Source organism: Myxocyprinus asiaticus, chromosome 13 (assembly GCF_019703515.2).
Source record: "Myxocyprinus asiaticus isolate MX2 ecotype Aquarium Trade chromosome 13, UBuf_Myxa_2, whole genome shotgun sequence".
In the NCBI taxonomy this organism is placed as follows: Eukaryota; Metazoa; Chordata; class Actinopteri; order Cypriniformes; family Catostomidae; genus Myxocyprinus; species Myxocyprinus asiaticus.
The window spans coordinates 18974735-18997196 of record NC_059356.1 but is presented as its reverse complement, the minus strand read 5'-3'; the positions used below and the strand labels follow the sequence as shown (position 1 = coordinate 18997196).

At 35.9% G+C, this 22462-nt stretch overlaps 2 protein-coding genes across 3 annotated transcripts in view; both read left to right on the top strand.

The window, feature by feature from the left end:
• The window catches only part of LOC127450173 (integrator complex subunit 1-like), a 56249-nt gene extending 53477 nt beyond the window's left edge, over positions 1-2772 (top strand). For both annotated transcript variants that reach the window (XM_051714031.1, XM_051714030.1), the window contains exons 45-48: positions 827-897; positions 1378-1469; positions 1570-1679; positions 2382-2772. In XM_051714031.1, coding sequence (XP_051569991.1) covers positions 827-897; positions 1378-1469; positions 1570-1679; positions 2382-2497 — 389 coding nt within the window. In that variant the 3' untranslated portion in view covers positions 2498-2772. The remainder of the gene's footprint in view (positions 1-826; positions 898-1377; positions 1470-1569; positions 1680-2381) is intronic.
• An 11186-nt stretch (positions 2773-13958) lies between these two features.
• Positions 13959-19922, top strand: si:dkey-43p13.5 (paired mesoderm homeobox protein 2). The gene is made up of 3 exons (XM_051714077.1): positions 13959-15723; positions 17153-17310; positions 18948-19922. The coding sequence occupies exons 1-3, from the start codon at positions 15498-15500 to the stop codon at positions 19368-19370; spliced, it is 807 nt and encodes a 268-aa protein (XP_051570037.1). The 5' UTR covers positions 13959-15497; the 3' UTR covers positions 19371-19922.
• Positions 19923-22462: the final 2540 nt, after the last annotated feature.

Sequence of the window (22462 nt, the reverse complement as noted above, 5' to 3'; positions counted from 1 at the left end):
CTCCTCTGCCATGTTGAATATTTACAGTACTGTTCAAATGTTTAGGCATTTATGAAAAATGTTGCATTGTGAGGATGTCTTCAAAAAATAATGCCATAAATAGTTTTTATTTATCAATTAACATCATACAAAGTCCAGTAAACATAAAAAAGCTAAATCTATATTTGGTGTGACCACCTTTGCCTTCAAAACAGCACCAATTCTCCTAGGTACACCTGGACACAGTTTTTCTTGGTTGTTGGCAGATAGGATGTTCCAAGTTTCTTGGAGAATTCACCACAGTTCTTCTATCTATTTCGGCTGTCTCAACTGCTTCTGTCTCTTCTTGTAATCCCAGACTAACTCAATACTCAGTGGGGGGCTCTGTGGGGGCAGTGCCATCTGTTGCAGGGCTCCCTGTTCTTCTATTCTATTCTATTTGCAAAAGAAATGTTTGGGAGTCTAAAATGTATATTACCTATTGACACACTAAAGCTGAAGATATAAATAACCATCTTAAGACAAATGTTTTTGTGAAGCATCTTATGAGCCTAAGACTTTTGCACGATACTGTATATCTCCTTCCAATGCGGAAACTGTGGTAAAAAAGGTTTGAGCAAGTTTTTGAATATTCTGTATACTCAGTATATATACAGTAAATATTTATATAAATAACATATCTTTATAATAAAAATATAAAAAAATTACACACTGTATATACAAAATTATACTTATAATTTATTACAATTGTATAAACAAAAATAACGCAAAGTATATGTTATTTATATTAAACAATTTCTTTAACAAACTATTTCTTTTTCTTTCTTTCTTTTTTTTTTTTTTTTAGATGTGTTTGAGGGTTTGACAGAAGTGGATGAGAAATCTAAAAGGAATCCGGAAATCATTCAGTATTTTGTTGTAAGTACATGGTGACATTGTACAGTAGACCTTTTTCACACTCCGGGTTTTGGAACGTGGAAGTAGATGTTTGCAGGGTAAACTTTGACAGGAGTGAATGGGAGATCACAGGAAATATTATTTTCACTTACCCATTTGCTCCAAGACCCCCCAAAAAAATCCACTATTATGTTTGAATGATTTTCCAGAAGAGGAAATAAATAGTGGATTAAGACAGTAAAATATGAGATGACAAATTTACTGTCACTGTCACAGCAGCTGTCATAGAAACCCCCTCGCAGCTGTGGTAATTATTTTTTTTAAACTAATTCCAGGGTAATATAACAAGCATAATGTTATAAATTTACTCTCATATTTAAAAAAGGCGATATTTACGCTGCTAAATTAGGCAGACACGAGTCATCGCAGTCTGTGAAAAAGGTCTATTGACAAAAATTCGCAAGATTAAACAAGTACAACTAATCTGTCATGTATTATCAGAATGATCTTCAGAGGCTGATGAGTTCGCCTGAGGAGGTGTGCCGCAACTTGGCATTCAGTCTGGCCCTGCGATGTATCCAGAACATCCCCAGGTGAGATGGCACTTCCTTACAGTCTATAGATTATAAAATGTAGATCAGATCTAAATTCCATGTACAAATGTGCTCTTTTTGTTATCTTTGCTGACTTTAGTATGGCTGCTGAATTCCTGCCAACCTTCATGTACTGTCTGGGCAGTGGGAACTTTGATGTGGTGCAGACAGCCCTGAGGAACCTGCCTGAGTATGTGCTCCTCTGTCAAGGTATATAAACAAGTTCTGACCATACTTAGTGAAGCAATGTTTTGTTTAGTTTTTTAAATTAGTTTGTTTTAAAGGAATGTCCTGGGTTCAGTACAACTTAAACTCTTTAAACAGCATCTGTGACATGCTGTCACATTAAAATAATTTTGACTTGTCCCTCATTTTGTAAAAGCAGATACCCTTTAGATATACAGTAATACACTTACAAAGAAAGGCTATGGCGCAAGGCATTCCAGAGTGTTTAAAAGCTGAAATGTGCAGCTTGTATTTTTGGTAAAGCACTTATATTCACTCTTCCATACAAAAATGTGTTATTTGAGCTGTAAAGATGTCTAAATCTCCCTTTTAGAGGTAGGACTACCGTTCTAGGTGGATGAACTTCTGGTTATGCATAACCAATATATTGCAATTCCTGTGGGAGGACTTTTCTCTATGTAATCAGTCCCCATTATGCAAAAGTTACCAGGTTTACCAGCTTTAGATAGTCATGACAGGAGTTTATGCAGTTACATTGCCTTGCCTAATAGATTGTAAGTACATTACTGTAAAAACAGCTGTTTACAGATCTGAACTATTTTCTGTGGTAATTGACAGCTTGGCATAAATGCTGTTGATAATGCATAACTTATATTGAAGCCGGAACATTTCTTTTAGCTTAAATTAAATAGGAAATACCTCTGTTATGTTCTTCTTTTTTTTCAGAGCATGCTGATATTTTGCTCCATAAGGCATTTTTAGTGGGCATCTACGGTCAGATTGACACAAGTTCCATGATAGCTGAATCCATGAAGGTCTTGCGCATGGAGGCGACGGCATAGATTTCTATTTTAAATATGTTGTTACAGACAGTTTCTCTATAACTCGAGGTGTCATGCACTGCTGACTTTCATCCTGTTATCACTGATATAAAGCTGAAGATCTGGATTTAGAGCATTGGACGTTCACATATTTTAGAATCTTAATCAAATTTAAGAAAGATGATGAAAAGCATTTTTTGTTCCAATGATAGTTGTGTCTGCTGGGAGTTTTGTCTGTCATGAATAACTCTTTTTGTCTGCAGCTTTGAATAATAAAACTATGAGCCATAGAAATACTCCTAATCTTATTTGTAGTTTTTGTTTTAGCGTTTAACCTTTCTTTTACTACTTTCCCTCTTTTTAGAACACTTCAAGAATGGCATTGTTTGTAAAATACTCTTTCTGTTGGAAAATGAGGGAAGGCTATGATCTTTTTCTTTGCATGATTGCAAATGAGTATGTCTGAGCTCATCAACCCCCCTTCCTACACATTTTATCCCTGACTGATCTAAGCAATGCCACAAATGCTGTGATGGAAGTCTATTTGCCATGAAAGTGCAAGTTGTTCTTGTCCAGTATCACTGATTTCATCTAAAAACCTCTGTATGGAGTCTGGGGGGAGAATGGAAGAACAGCACGCCGGCATGCAAGTGAGCATTGCTCTCAGCTCCGGCTAAATTAACCGTGGCAGTAATTGTTCAATCACACAGACCAAAGACCCTTGTCTGAATGGTGCATCGGGGCAAGCTGTTTAGAGCCGGACTGAGAGTGAGTGTGTGGGTGTCTGGTTACAGTGGGGTCTGAGGAAGCGGGTTATCTGTGTATTGTAGAAGAGGACGACGGACATGCCCGCACTGGTGGCAGGGGAACGCCGTCCTCCGCCACGACTGACAACCGCTCAGCAAGCGCAGCAAAGTTTGCTTGATGAAAAGAGCTTCCTTCTCTGTTCGGTTTCATGCATGCTCTCCACTTTCCTTTTAACATGTCATAAGAGGAATGCAGGGGACTTCACACTTAATCAGTGTTTTTTAAAGCTGCCTGCTTTGATTTGTTTCTCCTAATTGTGCTCTCAAAGTAAATTGCTGCCACCTGTCTAACCTTCACTTTCTGTGAGAAATTAGACAGAAAACACCCTGTTGTCAGTTAATTGGCTGATCATTTGCTCAAATTTCTATGAAAACTTTTTTGATGTACGAGTTAAGCACTGATTTGTATCAGTGCGCAAAGGCTAGATGTCTTAATTTGTCTTTTGGAGTGTTATGACTACTTAAACGCTTTGCTAATTTCCTTTGAGACGCTGCAGTTAATTTGTCTTGTGTTGGATGTGCTTGATTGCACCTGTAAGGTGTCTTATAACCAGTGTTGGGTGGTACAAATTACTGTTCTAAAATTGTAATCAGATTACTGACTTCATCCAACAAAGTAATCAAATTACTATTGAATTTTACCCTTGGAGTTAATTGCAAATTTGCCGCAAATTCGCCACAGATAATTTTCATATGCAAATGAGCTTTGCAGCAAACTTGCGGCAAATTGTCCATTGTTGCCAGATGTTTGCCGGAGGTTCACCACTACAGATGAAGAGCTGCAAACTTTTGCGACGAATCACAAGCTCATATGCATGTGAAAATTACAAGCGGCAAGTTTGCGGCTAGTTTAGATTTTTTTTTTTGTAAGGGTAGTTACTTTCTAAAACACTTTTCACAGAAAAGCTTTTTTTTTTTTTTCTGCTAAACAAATACAAATTAGTGTCTATATTTCCTCTTTGTTCATTGACTCGTTAGGGGGCGCACATCCTTCAACACAAACAGATGTACGTATTAAAGGAATATTCCGGATTCAATACAAGTTAAATTGTTGTTGTATAATGTTGATTACCACAAAATTAATTTTGACTTGCCCCTCCTTTTCTTTAATAAAGCAAAAATTTAGGTTATGATGAGGCACTTACAATGGAAGTGAATAAAGTATAGCCACAGGACAATTAATATTCATGTAAACAATTTGTTTGATAATAGTTTACTAACCTTTTCTGTGTAAAGTTATAGCCAATTTTACAACTTCGTTGCCATGACGATGTAATGTCAGCAACCCCTAAAATGATTAAAAATGACAATTTAAACAAATGTACAGCTCAAATAAGTTTTAACAGAAGAATAAATGTAAGTGCTTTTATAAAATTATAGGCTTCAAATTTCTGCCTCCAAAATTGTCCCCATTCACTTCCATTGTAAGCGCCTCACTGTAACCTCCATTTTTGCTGTTTTTAAAGAAAAAGAGGAATGAGTCGAAATACGTTTTTGTGTTAATCAACATTATGCCACAAATGCTGTCAATGAGCTTAACTTGTATTAGACTGAAATATTCCTTAAACATCATTCATGTTTTAAATATATTCAACACAGGGACTAAAAACGGTTCAAGGAATGAAAACCAAAAACAGACGTAACCGAAAATGGGAACAAAGTCATTTTCAGTTATTCCGGAGTGAAAACGTTATTTTTAAATGCTGATAACCAATTAATTTTGTTACGAAATGTTTTCATGAAACCAAAGAGTTTATCACAGTAATTTTTTGGAACTACACCACTTCATGTGCTTTGATCCTGAAGGAAACTGCTGCATCAACATTTCTTTGCCTTAGTGCCCATTGAGGATGTTGCATTATGTGAATGAAGACCTTTTTAACAACTATGTATAACTACTACATATACAGTAAATGCTTCGCTAATCCAGATACAATAAAAACATTCATAGTATATTTCTCAGTTGTTTCCAAGTCTTCACTGAATTATTGTTAGATATGATGCATTTATACAGATTTGACTGTTTTGACTGAGAAGCAGATAATTAAAATTATGCTTAACTGTTAATTAACTGCTTGTTATGATTTCTTTGCTGAGAAAATCCACCACAGGAAACAATTTAATTGCTTATTTTAGCTTATTTTGGTTAGGCAAGTGGTTTATTTTGGGCTTGTTTTTCCAGACCATGTAGATTGTTTTACTTAAGAGATCTGGCAACACTGCAATTGGCCGTTATTTTATTTTGTTCAAAGCGGTTACCATTTGGAAAGGAGGCTGTGGAACCTCTGAACCGGAATGAAAAAATACTGTTTTTGCTCAGAACAACTGAAATTAAAAACATTTCATTTTTTAGTCCCTGATTCTACATATTTAATATTTTATAAGTTGGTAACCGAAGTAATTAAGTAACTAGTGAAGTAATAAACTTAAATGAAAGTCAGTAACTGTAATCTGATTATAATAAAATGTAATTCTACACTATTTTTTGTACTAAAAAGTAATTAAATTACAGTAAATAATGACTTTGTATTTAGATTACACCCAACACTGCTTAAGACAGATTTATTTCAAAAGCACTGTTATTGGTGTGTCATCACTTGCCCCAGATGCTTTTGGTCAGATTCCCAGGCAGGTTCTCATAGACTGGCTTGCTCTGGGGCGGAACAGAGATGAGTGACAGCATGGGTTAGGTGGAGCTGTTGGTTCAATGAGCGAGTGTGATGAGCTACTGACAACCACAACTGCTAACCTTTTCACGAGGCTCACCCTTCCTGCTTTACGAAAAATGCACTGCCATGTGTTTAACATGGACATATGCTATTAGTTTGTGTAGGCTAGATAATGCGTATAGGGTTTGACTAAGACTGCGCACTAAAAATGTAGATTGATTAATAGAAGTTTTAACAGATTTACATGCCTAAATACCATAGAGGGGCTTGCTAAGGCTAAATTATTTTTGCTATTATTGGGAGGTCAGGCACCAATGCTAGGCGATGGTGCCTGTCTTGCAGTCTGTTTCAATTCATACGAAGGTGTTCAAATGGCAGGGGCGGGGTTACGGATTCTGAGGCCCCAAGCAACCGTCCAACGGGAGCCCCCTTTCTCCATCCGACAAGGGCAGCGTGATATGGCTCCAAAAAATTAGATCTCTATTTTTCAGCCTGTTGACGATATACAGTATAGCTTCATATTTGTTTATTTGCTCAGAAAGGATATAGAAGTTATCTTGTGTGAGGGGGTGAACCTGGCCTGCAGTACTTTGATTTCACCATGCACATTAACTGCTCCGAAACAGTGTATTATGAGCCCCGTGCGTGAACATAGAATAATGTGTCACTTATTCGCTCTGGGGCGCAATTGCAGCCTTTTGTGGTTTAGTAATCACATACTGTATGACAATATCATGATTTGGATGTTATTTTTAATAATTGTGCAGCCCTGAAGGACTGTGAAATTAGTATAATGATGTGCTGTTTAAGCAACATTGTGACCAAATAAAATTAATCCCCCATTGAGCGTTTTGCTGTCCGACCAGGCCATACTCCATAATTTGTCTGATAGAGGATGACATTAGTCAGTCATTTGGTTAAATGGGGTTGATTTTAACATACATGAAATTCTGAAATCAATATGTCAATTTATGTGATGATCATCTTGAACGGAAAAGGGCCTCCACAAACTGTTGCAACAAATTTGAAAGCACATAATTCTCTAGAATATCACTGTATAGCATGGCGTTAATATATGTCTTCACAAAAATGACTGGAATAGCCTACCGTGTTAATTAGGAGGGTGTTTTGACATACTTTTTGCCATATAGTGTAGAGCATTTGCTCTCTGGACCGCTGTCGTTCTCACCGTCAGCCCCCCAGCCGCTTTCATCATTCCCTTTCAGATGGCCGTTGTGGGTGTCTGGAGGGTCTCCATAAGGTTCTGCTGGTGTGGCAGCTCAGAAACCACAAATGGTGCCTCAAGTATCTTTTCATTTTTCAATATATAATAACCTTATTCATATACTATGGTATTTATTTGCTATTCCAAGGTATTTCAAAGAAACCATTGGATTATAATGGCAATGTTCAGAAAACCAGGTAAATATTTCATAAATTCCATCTCTATCAAACAGTTTCTTTTTTTTTACTACTAAGTTTTAATACTAAGTTCCCAAAGTTTTATTGTAGTAACAATGACTGTAGTAACTGGTATTTTGGTAGAAACTATGGCCACCATGGTAAACGTTTATAAGGGTTTAATCCAGAACTACCAGCAAGTGACCACAAATAAGAGAGTTGTCATCAAATGTTAAGAGTGGCGCAGAGGACTGCTTATTTCTAAGCTTTGGGAGGGACTCAGATGTGCCACTACCTGCCCATGCACACCTGTTGGCTCTGTGTTCCTCAACAGCACCTTCGACTTAGATCATCTCCTTTTCCTCCACGCATGATTTGTGCCTGGCTAGCGTGGAAAAAATGTAGACCGGCTCTCACCTCCCTTTTCCCTGGTGCTTTGAAGTGTAAAGTGTGATTGCTTTTGGATCGCAGCCGCTCTCCTTGAAGGTTTTGACATGAAAAGCAGCCTGGGCTCTCAGGTTTATCCCATTGCCAGTGATCCAAGACTAAACCAATCAGCTCACTGCCTGGGAGATACAATTACCAAAAGGAGAAAGAGAAGGCCACTAAAGATCACCAAAATATCCTTATCTTTACCCATATATCAATTTAATTGGGAATCACGTTGTTCTTTGAAAGAGAAAGATTAAAATTTGTTTTGCATGGACTCACTTTAAGAACCATATTAGATTGGCCATTGACCAGAAGGAGATCTTGAATAATGGATCTTCATTTTCACTTGCACTTTGGACTCGAAAGTGGACAACAACTGTTTGTGTCTGTAAATTAAAGTGCATTTTCCCATGACTCATGTACATTCATCCATCATGTTTGGGGTTACAGGTGTTGTGTATATTTAAATGTCACTCGAATAAGTATTAATGATATTATGCATTGTTCCCTCTCTCTGTCATCCAAGAGCCTGTCCTGGCATATCCTCAGGAGAATTTGATCACTTCAAAAATATAACAGAGGATGTGTGGATTGACTTAATGTTATTTTTATTTGCTTGTGTAAACCATTCTTAGTCCAGTCCTTAAGTGTGGTTTTGTCTTAATGTAGTAGTTAAAAAAAGGTGTTTAGTTATAACTATATCGACATTTCATTAAAGGTCAAGTGTGTAACTTTTCAAGCCTTTTTTTCCCCTCCTATCTCAGGTTAACTTACAGAGACAACTAAAACCATTCATGGTTGATTTCCCCCAAAGATGTGTAAACACTGTGGCTTTGTGGTGCTATCACAACATTGCCCTGTTTAAGCATCCCGAATAACCTGACATAAAAAGAAATTGGCTCAACCAATGGCATGAGTTAAGGGCCAGACTCTCTGTTTGTCTGGCTAATTGCAGATGGAGGGAAACTTCTGTTTGCTATTTAGCCTGGTGATGCTACTTTTAAAAGTATAGTTCCCTCAAAAGAAAATGCTTTAATAATTTACTTACCCTCATGTTGTTCCAAACCCATTTGACTTTCTTCTGCAGAACACGAAAGATGTTTTAATGAATATGTCGGCCTTTTCAATACAATGGCAGTGCTTAGTAAAGCTAAAAAAAGCACCCAAATGTGTCACAAAAAGTGCTTCATGTGACTTGTCATATTCCAAGTCTTCTGAAGGCATGCAATAGGTTTTTGATGAAAAACCAGACTGATCTCACAGTGAAATCGGAAACAGCAGGTTGACTCCACAGAGGAGCACCAAAAGCAAGTTTAAAGTGAGTTGTTTTAAGCTGTACAGGCTGTAATACAGTAAAGAGTAATGCATATTTTAAAAACTGAAACCCAAACCTAAACCTATCCATCAGTGGAGTAAACATTTTATGTTAGGGGGTAAACACAAACTCTGAATTGCACTTGTCACTGATTTTGCGAATGCGATTACTTCCTGGTATCAGTGCGGTATCTGAACATGGGTCACCCACGCTGCTTAAGTGACGCAGATCTGGTTGCTACAAGAGAAGGTACACATGCTGGAGTGATGAAAAAAATGTCTGATAGGATATGCCGCTTGTCAGGGAATTGGCATAATGTGGCTGATTCGAGTGTACACTGGAAGTATCGGAAAGAAAATGCTGACCGCACATGTCATGTTGGATAAGCCAAAATGTAAGTAATTCTAGAGTGAAAATCTTGACGCCAGTTGCACGATAACAGTTGCACGTATGTTCCTGTGAGATTTTGCTTTTTAAAAATATAAGCTCTTTCGTGAACACACAAACCACTGTAAATTAGCTTTTCTCATTGTGCTCATGAACACTCAAAAAGGATGTCAAGATTTTAGCTTAAAAATTACTTGAATTGTTTCGGGTCATGCCATAAGGGAAGGTAAACTCACTGGAGTCGATGCAAACATGTCTGAAATGAGATGCTGCTTGTCAGGGAGTCTGCATAATGTGGCCAATCCTAGTGTTCTGGAACTCTCTGAAACAACATGCCGACTGCCCATGTAATCATGTTGACCTACTGTATGCTTTCAGAAGACTTGGAATATGATACATGTGTTGCATTGAATACTTTTATGAACCTTTGCTAAGCTTTAAAATGATGCAAGGTCCACTGCTATTGTATTCAGGGGTGTAAAGTCATTGAGTAAAAATACTTAAATATTATTTTTGGGGATTTGTACTTTACTCGAGTGCAATTTAAACAGAATACTTGTACTTTTACTTAATTACATTTCCAAAGGAAAAAATAAAAAATAAATATATATATATATATATATATATATATATATATATATATATATATATATATATATATATATATATTGTACTTTTTACTCCTTGAAAAGTATTCATTACATTTTTGCAGATAATTTTCTTTCGTCTTACTGGACTGAAGCCGCCATTTCACTGCATCCGACAAATGATGGATTGACAAATGGCAGAGTGTCGCACAGTGGCTGTTTTTCAGAGGCGGAATTTCAGATCTGATTTGAGCTTCGGATACATTGAAATATTTGTGTGACTAGACCATATGTGACCACCCGACTGAATGTGACATATTAATTCAAAACTATGAGCACGAAGTGAGAAACACTGACAGTTTTTGTCCTAAACTTTATTCTAAATGCCTGCTACTTCTACAGATTGGACAGTTATGAAATGATCATTCATGTTGCAAATATATACAGTATATAGAAAAACAAAAGGCTTTTGTAATTGAATGTGTACATGTCATTTATTTCTACACTTGCCTTCATATTTAAATCATATCTATGAATTTCAACTCCCTATTTGCTGAATTATTATTGTTGTTGGGCAACTATTAATTATAATAATAACTATAAAACCAGCAATGATAATGATAATACAAATAATGGAATTTGAGTAAATATTAATTTTATTGAATTCATCCATCTACTCAACAGCAATGTTTGGTAGCAAACCTCAGAAAACAATTCACAAAACCAACAACATTACTAACTTTCTTCAAAGTTTACTTTAAAATTTTTTATCTTTATGTCTCAAGAAGTTGGGTGCTCTGACATCGCAATTCGTATGCTCTTCAGGACTCGTACCACATTCCTTTACATGGCATATGCAACACTCTATCAGCTGAGATACCGGCCACATAAAACTCATTTTGCAAAAATTTAACCAAACAAATTTAACATCATCCTCTCTCACGCAATCTTCTCTCTTGATTTCATTCTAGCAAGTTACTTTTTACTTTATAATACTTAAGTACAATTTAATGTGCATACGTTTTTACTTTCACTCAAGTATACTTTTGGCGACATTCTTTTAAATGAGTAAAATTTTCACTCAGCATACATACTTTCACTTAAGTATAATTTCTGAGTACTTTTTACACCCTTGATTGTATTGAAAATACAGACTGTGATATTAATTAAAATATCTTGATTTTGGAACATCATGAGTACGAGTAAATTATGGCAGAATTTTAATTCTTTGTGTGAACTATTACTTTGGAATTGTACTTTAGTTTGATGGGTTATCTGTGTTGTGTTTAGTGGATTATATTCTTTCTATTTTAGTTTTTTCCTTGGCTGTTTAAACCTGCCTTTGACAGTCAAATGATAATGCAAGAATCATTGTCTGCTGCTGCGGAAGCAATTAATCCTTTAAATTATGATCCAGAATCTGATCAATCATGAAAACCTGTGCCAAACTTTTCTTGTCCACCAGCTTATTTGAATTGGGTAATGGCAACATGAATTACAGAGCGTATCAAACAGTGTGCTCTGTTTATTGTTTGTTTATATTGCTGACCCATTTAAACAGTCCATTTCCCATCTTATATTTCAAAGAATTGCTTTAATTATGATTTTGTATTAAAACAATTTAGATTAGAGACTTCACTCTCAATGGAATTTCAATGCTCTTTTCTTGTTTCATAACTCTCTCTCAAACACTTTAAGCCTACAATGAATCTCATTTGGTCTTAAGTGCTATAGAGACACATTTCCCTGCCAAACATTATAGTCCACTGTTGATACTCTAACTGGATTTTAAGCCCCCTTTGTATTCAAATGACTGCACACAATCTCAGACAACTGTGAGTTTAAGCAATCAATACAGAACTGTTGGCATTACTGCCCTAATGCTCCCTTGAATTATGTAGGAATGACCCTGTTGGGTTAGTGATGAAGGTGAACAAACCCCTAACCCCAACTTACATAACTTATCATGCGCTGTTTGTGCTACATAATGATACTTAAAAATCACGTGGCTTGCTGAGTAGATGTGTGCCACTAGTTTTCTAAGTGATTGAACTAAGTTTTCAACTGGTAAATTATAAAACAGGTGAAAAAACACAGAATATCAGAAATAAGGACCAGAATATCATAGAGACTGGGCTTTTTTGAAAATCATTTGGAAATTTCAGTTTCATTGGGGTGGGCTCTTTTGACTTTGGGCCACAACATATTTGAATTCGGCCAGGACATTGGTGCAAAAAATATACATGAATACACAAACAATTACCATTCTTAAAGTATGAGGAAAGCAGATAGGTTAGGACTCAAATAGATGTTTTGACAGGTGTCTGAAGAGTTTTTGTCTTCCATGCAGTTGAGGCCTACAAAGTCAATGACTCACTCAACCTAGATCGGGCCAGCTGTGTGCCGTCAATGTCTGGATCTGATCAAAGTTAGCTTGGGATTAGCGGTTAACTGATGCTGGTGACAGCTCTCAAATCTCTCTGCAGTCTGATCTGATTAGCAGATAGAAGGTGGCTGAAGATGATTGTGAGGTGAAATGTCTAAGCGAATTAATTGACGCACCTGTGTTTTGTTCTCAGAGAGATCATGACGACACTCGTCCTTCAGCGCCAGCCATGCAGATGTTCTGAGGGTGATGCTTTCTGCTTTCAGTAAGAACATCTAGAACAGGAAGAATTCCTGTTATTCCAAGTTATCAGTCATCTACTGAACACTTTTTGTAACATTAATGACCAGTCGTTTCGGCTCTACACACACACATTAAAAATGCTCTTCTTGAAAATATCTGCTTGAAATGTGTAGAAGTGTCAGTGACGTGACACTATATTTTTATTTTTTTTATTTTTTATAGTCAGGACCCAAGTCATTCAAAAATCCATAAAAAATCCAGTTCATTCAAAAATTACTTGAATGTACATTTTCTATTATTAAAATGTTTTCAATTTGTGAATTAAAATTAATTTGACCTTTTTTTTTCTTCTTTTTTTTTTAGGTTTAAAGAAAAAAAAAGTATGCTAACAGATATGGGAAAAAGAAAGTCTCATTAAAAGCCTGAAATTCTTGAATAAAAAACAGCAAGTAGTTTAGCATTATTACAAGTACTTTATTTACAGTAAAAAAAAATACTTATTTTAAAATATCATTATATATATATATATATATATATATATATATATATATATATATATATATATATATACAGGGTTGGGAGGGTTACTTTTGAAATGTATTCCACTACAGATTACAATGCTGTAAAATGTCATTTGTAATGTATTCCGTTAGATTACTCAAGGTCAGTAACGTATTCTAAATACTTTGGATTACCTCTTCCGCACTGGAAGATTTTTTCACTTGTTTTGACTATAAAAACTCTGCCAGTACAGTAAGACAAAATACACATGTTAAAAATACATTCTCTGAAAAACCTAAATATCTTATGCAGTGTTGTTTCTAAAACAAGATAAATCAAATTTATCTTGTTTTAAGGATTTTTAGATATTTTTACAGGGAAACAATGCAAAAATGATTATCAATAATAAGATTTTTACCCTAATATCAAAGGTCTTATATAGAATACACTAGAATACACAGTACTAAGAACTAAGGGTATGCAGACTTTTGAACATGGGTTATTTAAGTTTTTTCATTGTTGCCACGTTTTGTTTTATGATTGTGCCATTCTGTTATAACCTACAGTTGAATATGAATCTCATAAGAAATAAAAGAAATGTGTATATATATATATATATATATTATTATTATTATTATTATTATTATTAAAAAGGCATGGTTATTTCAGGTCAGATGGTGTAATCCTTAGAAAACATCATGATATTCATGATGCAAAAACTCATGACATTTGTAAAACATATGTTTTGAATTTGTTTTTTCAAGGTGTAAGGAAAGTATTTTAGTTTTCACTTGATGGTTACACCAAGTGACGTTTGACTGCTTTTTTTCAAATTACACAATTAATTGAAAAATTTTCAAAAAGTTTTTAAAAAATGTAAGAATCCATCTTGAATTCAAGTAATATATATTTTCATTGGCCCATAATTCTCAGTCACAATACAATATGTGTTTATAAGACACTCACAATTTCCTTGTTTGACACGTTGCAGTGAATAGCTCGGCATTCCACTAAGCACAATTCGGTCTTGGGAAAGTGATCTGTTTTCAAAGACCAGAGATCCATGACCCAAAACCATTGTTAGTGAACTCTGTCCTCAGCTCAGGACTGAACAATACACCTTGTTTGGACAGGTGATCTTATTCCTAATGTAAAGGAGGTTTTGAGTGAGATAACAGGCTTAGACGTCTTTTGGAACAAAGGCATCGGTTTTAATCTGACAGCAGAATTCCCAGTTGCCACACATGCTTCATTCTCCACCAAAGACTGGCACACTGATTATAAAAAATAATCAAAGCCTTTCCTAAAGGATTTTTTTTTTTCATTCAGTCATGTTGTATCACAAATGAAAGTCATACCAACACCCAAATGCTGCAAATGGACTTGTAAATGAATGTCAATTATGTGGGCCAATTAGTGTGATTTGTTTACCGTGTAAACAGAGGCTTTTTGTTTGTGCTCTCTGCAGATTCCAGCTAAAGCTCTGTTTGTATTGGATTTTCTTTTTGAACATTTCTCAGCTGCGAAACCTTTGATTCTCCCTTAATGATTTAATATCCATCTGTTTTAGAGCTAAACCCTTGTACATGATTGTAACAACAGCAATATACAGACAAAAAGGCCTCTGCGGTGGTTGTACGTGTCTTTAAAAGCATTCGCGACTCAGGAACGGACCTTTTTTTTTTTTAACATTTCCTTGCCTCGCTCCAATTCCAAACGTCTGCTTTGTCATATTAATAAGTGAACACAGACGCTGAAGAGTGCCTGAACTTGTCTATGGAATACTTCAGAATGACAGGCCTATCCTTACCCCTCCCCAAATGGAATTGGAGGGATGTTACTCATTTACTTCAGTGCTGCCGAGGTGTGGATTAGAAGGCGTTAGGTGTCACCATGGCCGACTGCTGAAGAGTGATGTTGTAAGAAACCTCTCTTAAATGAACTGTGGATCAATGGTCCCCTATGATTGGGTGTTTCCTTCAAACCCAGCCCTGATTTACTGGGATTAATGGTTAAAGTTGGGTCATGTGACTTGGGGAGGGTGGGACACCCATGAAAGTGGAACTCACACCTGACACAGGTGAGAAAAGTTGTCTTTTGTATGGAGCATGAAATGTTCTCATCCATTGCGCTTGTGGACAATTTTGAAATTCTAAGAAGTTCTCGTCCATCTTGTATGAAGATCTGCCATTCAAGAAGTCATCGACTTGCTCTGTTTTTGGGCTGATTTTGAGCTATCACCAGAGTTTGTGCTACCCTTGACAGGACTGACAGGACCTTGCTGAATTTGGGCCATGTTTGGTACTGGGCACCTGGTGTCTCCTCTATCTCCTGCAGTACTCCACTCTTCAGCTGCACACTTCTTCCCAGCATTCCCCAGCAGGCTGAGTTCACCGCAGATCCTCATTCCTGGGCCCCTGCTCAGCTACGAACTCCTGCGCAGCTACCTGCAGCCGGAGCCCTGCAAACAGGCTCTGCTGTTGGCCACTCAGGCCGCAGGGCATCATGCTGAGAATATTGGTGAGCACATTGTAATTACTAGTCATTTTAGGTATTACATATTTTATTCTCTTATTAAAATAAATTATTTTGACAAAGCAGTCAGATCACACAGTTTTAGCATAATATAATGTACTTATCAATTTACATACAATTCTTAAACTAGCAACCAAAAACTGCAATAAAGGTATAATATACTGTATATTAATATAAAGTCATTATTGGAAAATAAACTCTGACAGGGGTATGTTTCAGGGTCACCTAGGAATTTTTTTAATTATTTTTTTATAAAGCATGTCTGACTATATTTATCTGGCTAATTACACAGCCACTTACAAAATAAAGAAAGTAGTGATTTGAGTTATTAATTGAGTTCACTATTTTGGCTCAATAAATAGAGACCGGGGCTAGTTGTCACCCTTTTTACTCCAGTGAATATTCCTGGAGTATAAGTAAGTTTCTGCGTAGCCACATACCTTAATATCTTGGCTACAAAAAAGCTAGTGATCATTTTCACTGGTATTGCCTTTAGGAAAAAGGTTTTTGACCTTTTGTCACAACATGCCCCAATACCGGGAAAATCTACACCTGCAATACATATCTAAATTTAAAAAAATAAATAAATACAAATTATGAAGCTCAAAACCATTCACGAAACAACACAAATGTAAACAGTAACTTGATATTCATAGAAAATATATATATAAAAACATTGTTTTGACCAACAAATATTGTAATTAACAAACTGTGTAAACTTACGACATTTAAAACACAACCTTCCCTGGGTAAAAATGTGACAGCATACCCCTACTTTATTTGAAAAATACTATTAATGACTGTGTCCTAAAAACACATTTAAACCTATCGGAAAATGTCTGCTTTCATAATATAGTTGACCCTTGCCTTGATGTATGTCAGTGTGGTTTCATTATGTTTATGCTTGTTTACTCAAGAGATGTCTCAAAAATAAATATGATGATAGTGAAAATTTACTTTTGAGTGTAGAATTTTTTATATATATATATATATATATATATATATATATATATATATATATATATATATATATATAAAATATATCTACCCTCCAAAGTAAATTTTCACTACCATATATATGTTTTGAACTGTGTGAAACCAACATACAAAACCTCTGCTAGAGAGAACACACATTTGTGTAATATACCTTTAATAATACATATGTGTACCATTCATTAAGAGAGGCCATTTATAAATCATATTCTCTCATAATTGTCCATCCTCATTTAACAGTATTTAATAGGATTGGAAATGTTTACAAAGGATTGGCTAACAACTCGTAACTAACAATCAATTATCCGGCTCTGCTGAAGAGGGCTTTAATGAACGCTGCACTAATTATCCAATCTAGAGCAATTAGTTCCTTGTCAACCTCTGGCAATTGTCTAATTGGTGGCTGTGATGTGGCTTCCAGATGAACCCCGGCCAGTGAAGCAGCGGCGAGCTCGAGCCAGCTACAGCAGCTGGCAGCTGGAGGAACTGGAGAAGGCCTTCGAGAGCACTCACTACCCCGACGTCTTCATGAGAGAAGCGCTGGCCCTCAGACTGGACCTGATTGAGGCCAGAGTGCAGGTTGCCATCACTCCACTCTCTTTTACTGTTGTGATGCACAGAACAATGTTGTATAAATATTTTCCTGACCCATTGTTCAGATGATAATTTTGCTTTAAATAGCATTTTTCTTCTTTAAATGCTCTATATTTTTCCTCCACGATGTGTCTAGCTTTTTTTAAAAAAAAGCTAGTTTTGTTTTTTTTGGCTAGCTTTTCGATTTTATTCAACGTGCACCCCACCCCCTTTTAAAAATGCCTGTGTTTGTCCAGTTCTCGATTTGAGTCAACTTGAGCACTGCCTTTGACACCCCCTACTATATAAGAGATAAACATTACTTTTTAAAGAAAGATACCTTAATGTGCCAAAACCCCCCACACACTTTTCCAAATGTTCATACTGTATGCCCCTATTGAAACTGACACTAATACTAACACTAAGTGCAAATACCTACTCCAGGGGTCCAGGGCAGTATGCAGGAATGTCCACCAATTATTGAATTATTAAATACGCATTTAAATATGCGTCCTCAAATGTCACAAATACCAACGCTAAAGTTAAGAAACCGAAGTTCGGGTAAATGTTTCAAATGTAATAATAATTATAAAAAAAATATTTGACTCTGTAAATCTAGAATGATTGTTTTAATGGCTTTTGCAATGTAAGCATCATGACAAATTATTATGGCATATGCCATACCATTGCATTGACCTAGCCTAGTGTTAACCTAAAAAATATGCTTCATGTGGTAACATCTTATCTAACTAGTTTGATTCAAGATCAAAACATTATTGAACATATCTGCATAAACCATTAGGTTACACACACACACAATAATTTTAGGGGTTAAATCAGGTAGAAATAGCTCCTTAAAGGGATAGTTCACCCAAAAATTCTCTCATCATTTTCTCACCTCATGCCATCCCAGTTGTGTATGACTTTCTTTCTTCTGCTGAACACAAATTAAGATTGTTTAGAAGAATATTTCAGCTCTGTAGGTCCATACAATGAAAGTGAATGGTGATCAGACATTTGTATCTCCAAAAATCATTAATGTCTTCAGAAGTGATATAATAGGTGTTGTTGTGAAACAGAACAATATTTAAATGATTTTTTTAACTATAAAAAATCTATACTATAAATATAACTATAAATCTCCACTTTCACTTTCACATTCTTCTTGTGTTTTTGGTGATTTGCATTCTTCATGCATATGGCCACCTACTGGGCAGGGAGGTAAAGTTATCGTAAAAAAGGACTTAAATATTGATCAGTTTCTCACCCACACCTATCTTATCGCTTCTGAAGGTATACTGTATGAGTCGTATGGATTACTTTTATACTGCCTTTATGTGCTTTTTGGAGCTTCAAAGATGTGGTCTCCATTCACTTGCATTGTATGGACCAACAGAGCTGAAATTTTATTCTAAAAATCTTCATTTGAGTTCAGCAGAAGAAAGAAAGTCTTACACATCGGGGATGGCATGAGGAGAAAATAATGAGAGAATTTTCATTTTGTGGTGAACTATTCCTTTAAGGTAACAATCGCAGGTTACCACTTTTTACAGTGTACTTTGCACAGTTAAATCTAATTGCCAATTCAAAATAAATAAATAGCACACAACTGAAAATTACTAAATCAATGTTTTTAATTCCAGGTGTGGTTCCAAAACCGCAGGGCTAAAATGCGCAGACAAATTAAGCTCCAGAGCCAGGCAGGGGAACAGTGCGGCAGGTGTGAAAGTGACGATAGGCTGTTCGACTCACCCAGCAGGAGTACAGCTCCAGAGATCCATAGGAGCAACAGTCCATGCTGGGACAGGAAACAGGAGAGAGGAAGCCCCACTTGGCCCAAACCCTCGTCATCAGCTATTCGCAGCCCTGTGAGCAGCATGGTTCAGAGGACGAGGGATCAGGAGGGGTCAGAGCTGTCCAGTATCGAGTTCCGTTACTGCAGCATTGCCAAACTGAGGGCCAAGGCCAGGGATTACGAAGCAGAGATCCACAGCACTGTGGCCAAAGCCAGCCGAGAGAGGCAGCTGAAGAAACCGGTATTTGCCACAGTCCTAGAAAGAGACTAAAGCTGGCCATCTGTGTACTGCCATCCGTTACCTCAGTATCACACAGCACAAGAAGACTCATTCAAAATCAATTATTATTTATTGTCACTTACTCATTGTTCTTCCTTTTTACACACGCAATGGGATTAAAATATGACTGCGAAAAGCAAAACACAAGTTACATCTCTCTTTATTGAATTGTCTCCTGGTTGTCACAATGCCATTTATTGTCTGCAATGGCAGATTACTTTTTTTTTAAAAAGTCCCTTTTTCTTTGGCTGGTGGTGTTGAAAGTATAATGTAAAAATTGTGAATATCATTTGGAAGTTTTCTGTTCATTTGCCTGTTTTTTTACTTTTTATGTACAATTGTCTATATACAGTCATCATCCTCTCATACCTCACATATTACATGTGAGGTTATATAGTAGGCCTATTTCCTTTAAAATTATTGCTTTTTAGAGTATGTCATTTTATAAATTTGTAGTCTTTTGTAGCATTTTGAATGTCAAAATTAATTTGTAAGTTGTTTAATAATAAATTTGTAACCACTTTGTGTTAAGACCATTGAGACAATAATAAAAACAGATTTTGAGGTTGTTCACTATATGTCTAAAATGATGAATTTTTAGAAACAAACAAAAGTTTTCTCACTTACATTTTTGCTCTGATGAAATAGTCTAACAGTGAAAAGGAAATACTTGGTGATCTCATCGATGGCGGCTCTTTATTAGCTATCCTGTTACGTGGTGTGGAAACACAGGATGTCTACAAGCTGCCACAAGCCTTCCATAAACACAATGGGAATGGCTGAAAATGTCATGTCAAATGTGCTTTTTAAAGACTTTAACACATTTTTTATAAGTATATATGTCCACAACAGGTGCTGATTGTATTGAACACAAATCTATTTTGTTCACAGAATTATTGCATACTTTGTGATTCTCTATTTTGTGTTGTATGTTATGTTTTTATGTGTCATGGTTAACATTTTTATGGTTTTCAAGAAAATTGCCGGCTTTGTAACCCTTGAGAGTAGTATAACTTACTGAACTGCAGGAACCCTGCTGGTGTATTTGAAAATATGAAGACAGCACCTGCTCCATGTCAAATGAATTTTAGGGTCCTCAATAAGATTTTATTTCCTGTGGGATCAGTAGAATTGCAAAGTCAGCTTCTGTATTCTGCAGCATCTTTGTCAGTGTTAGTGCAACTAAAGCCTTTGTTGAGAAGCCAGGAATTGATTTGTCTTTAGTTCTATATGAGCCACAATGGAGTATGACTGCCCTCCTCTGGGCAACAAGGCCCTCTTGAGTTTATTATCAGTAGGTTTATATTATGAGAACAGTCATTATTCTATTACACCAGCAGTATAAAATTCAATGTGAATACTATGCTTGTAAAATACGGAAGAGGTTTTAAAGGAATAGTTTACCCAAAAATGAAAATTCTCTCATCATTTACTCACCCTCAGGCCATCCCAAATGTGTATGACTTTCTTCTACAGAATGCAAATTAAGATTTTTAGAAGGATATCTCAGCTCTATTGGTCCATTCAACGCAAGCGAATGTTGACCAGAAATTTGAAGCATCAAAAAGCACATAAAGGCAGCATAAAAGTAATCCATTAGACTCCAGTGTTTCAATATTTAAGTCATTTTTTACTATAAATCTCCACTTTCACTTTCACATTCTTCTTTTATTTCTTGGCAATTTGCATTCTTTGTACATATCGCCACTTACTGGTCGGGGCATGTAAAAGGTGGAGATTTACCAAACACTTGCATTGTACGGACCTACAGAGGTGAGATATTATTCATAATTTGTGTTCTGCAGAAGAAAGAAAGTCATGAAGTAGAGGAATCCAGCAACACTGGCGGTAAAAAATAAAAACTTGATTTTATTTTAAAATTAATAAGAAAAATTCATACACATCTGATATGGCATAGGGATGAGTAAATGATGAGATCATTTTCATTTTTGGGTAAACTATCCCTTTAATAACCACTGCACAGCCCAGATTTTCAGAGCCTCTATTTAGTTCCATAAGACTAGTTCAGGTTTCTTTCAGAAGTTCAGTGTCAAACTATAAATACTCCCATTGATTCTTCATCCATGCACAACTTGAGATGCTCATTATATTTTTCCAAAGTCAAATGTAAAACCATCAGAGGAGGAGGGTCATCTGAAATTACACTGAAAACCATCTCTCTCTGCCTCAGGGCAAAGGAATGGAGTGCTGGGGATCTTTCTGTACACACAAGGTTTATACACTCAAATCATCTTCAGGAAGGACTTCAGGAAGTAAACTGAAAAGCATTGCTATAATTTTTAGATATTATTCTAATTAAATTATGATTACACAATTTAAAGCATATATATCTTTACTACATTATCATTTAAGATTTTCACGTAGGTCAGTAGAACAAGCTCTCTTTGTCATAGGCAGTGAAAGGCTCTCTCTCTACTATATATATATATATATATATATATATATATATATATATATATATATATATATATATATATATATATATATTAGATGGACAGCCAACCTGAACTTGTAAACATTCATATTCATTCACCACCAGTATTCTGAACTGTTTTATGTGGATAGTTGTAAACATTCTCACACTCCCTGTGGTTACACCCTGAACCTATTCCAAGTTTGTGTCGCTTATGTTATAAAATAAATTTCTTATTAAATATTTATTTTCTAAGTAAACCTTAAAGGTACACGCAGTAATTTTTGGTTTATGTTGTGATGGTCAATACGGCGAGCATCTTGGACTAACACCTAGGGGCATGGATGCAACATAATTTAAACAAAATCATTTTCCGTTATTTATGCCATTGCACAAATTCACTTTTCACTGTCAGCCATATTTAATTTAACTGAAGAGTTGAAATGTCCAATGACGGGTTACTTAAGCGAGCAGTATTCAGATGATCATGTGATTCTAACATGGCAGCCCCCATGAGGAGACCCTCTCCATGTAGAATTAAACAGCTTTTATAAGGTTACTAATATGACTGGAGTCTTCATCTCATGTGAATGCTCATGATTTTATACATATGTTTCAAAATTACTATTAATTATTTTAGGAGTAAAAC

Bases quoted from the DNA above. Each gene is read 5' to 3' on its own strand.
- si:dkey-43p13.5 (XM_051714077.1), top strand. From the start codon at position 15,498: ATGTTTGGTACTGGGCACCTGGTGTCTCCTCTATCTCCTGCAGTACTC. The intron at 15,724-17,152 runs GTGAGCACATTG...TGTGGCTTCCAG, and splicing joins GCATCATGCTGAGAATATTG to ATGAACCCCGGCCAGTGAAG. The intron at 17,311-18,947 runs GTTGCCATCACT...TTTTAATTCCAG, and splicing joins TGATTGAGGCCAGAGTGCAG to GTGTGGTTCCAAAACCGCAG.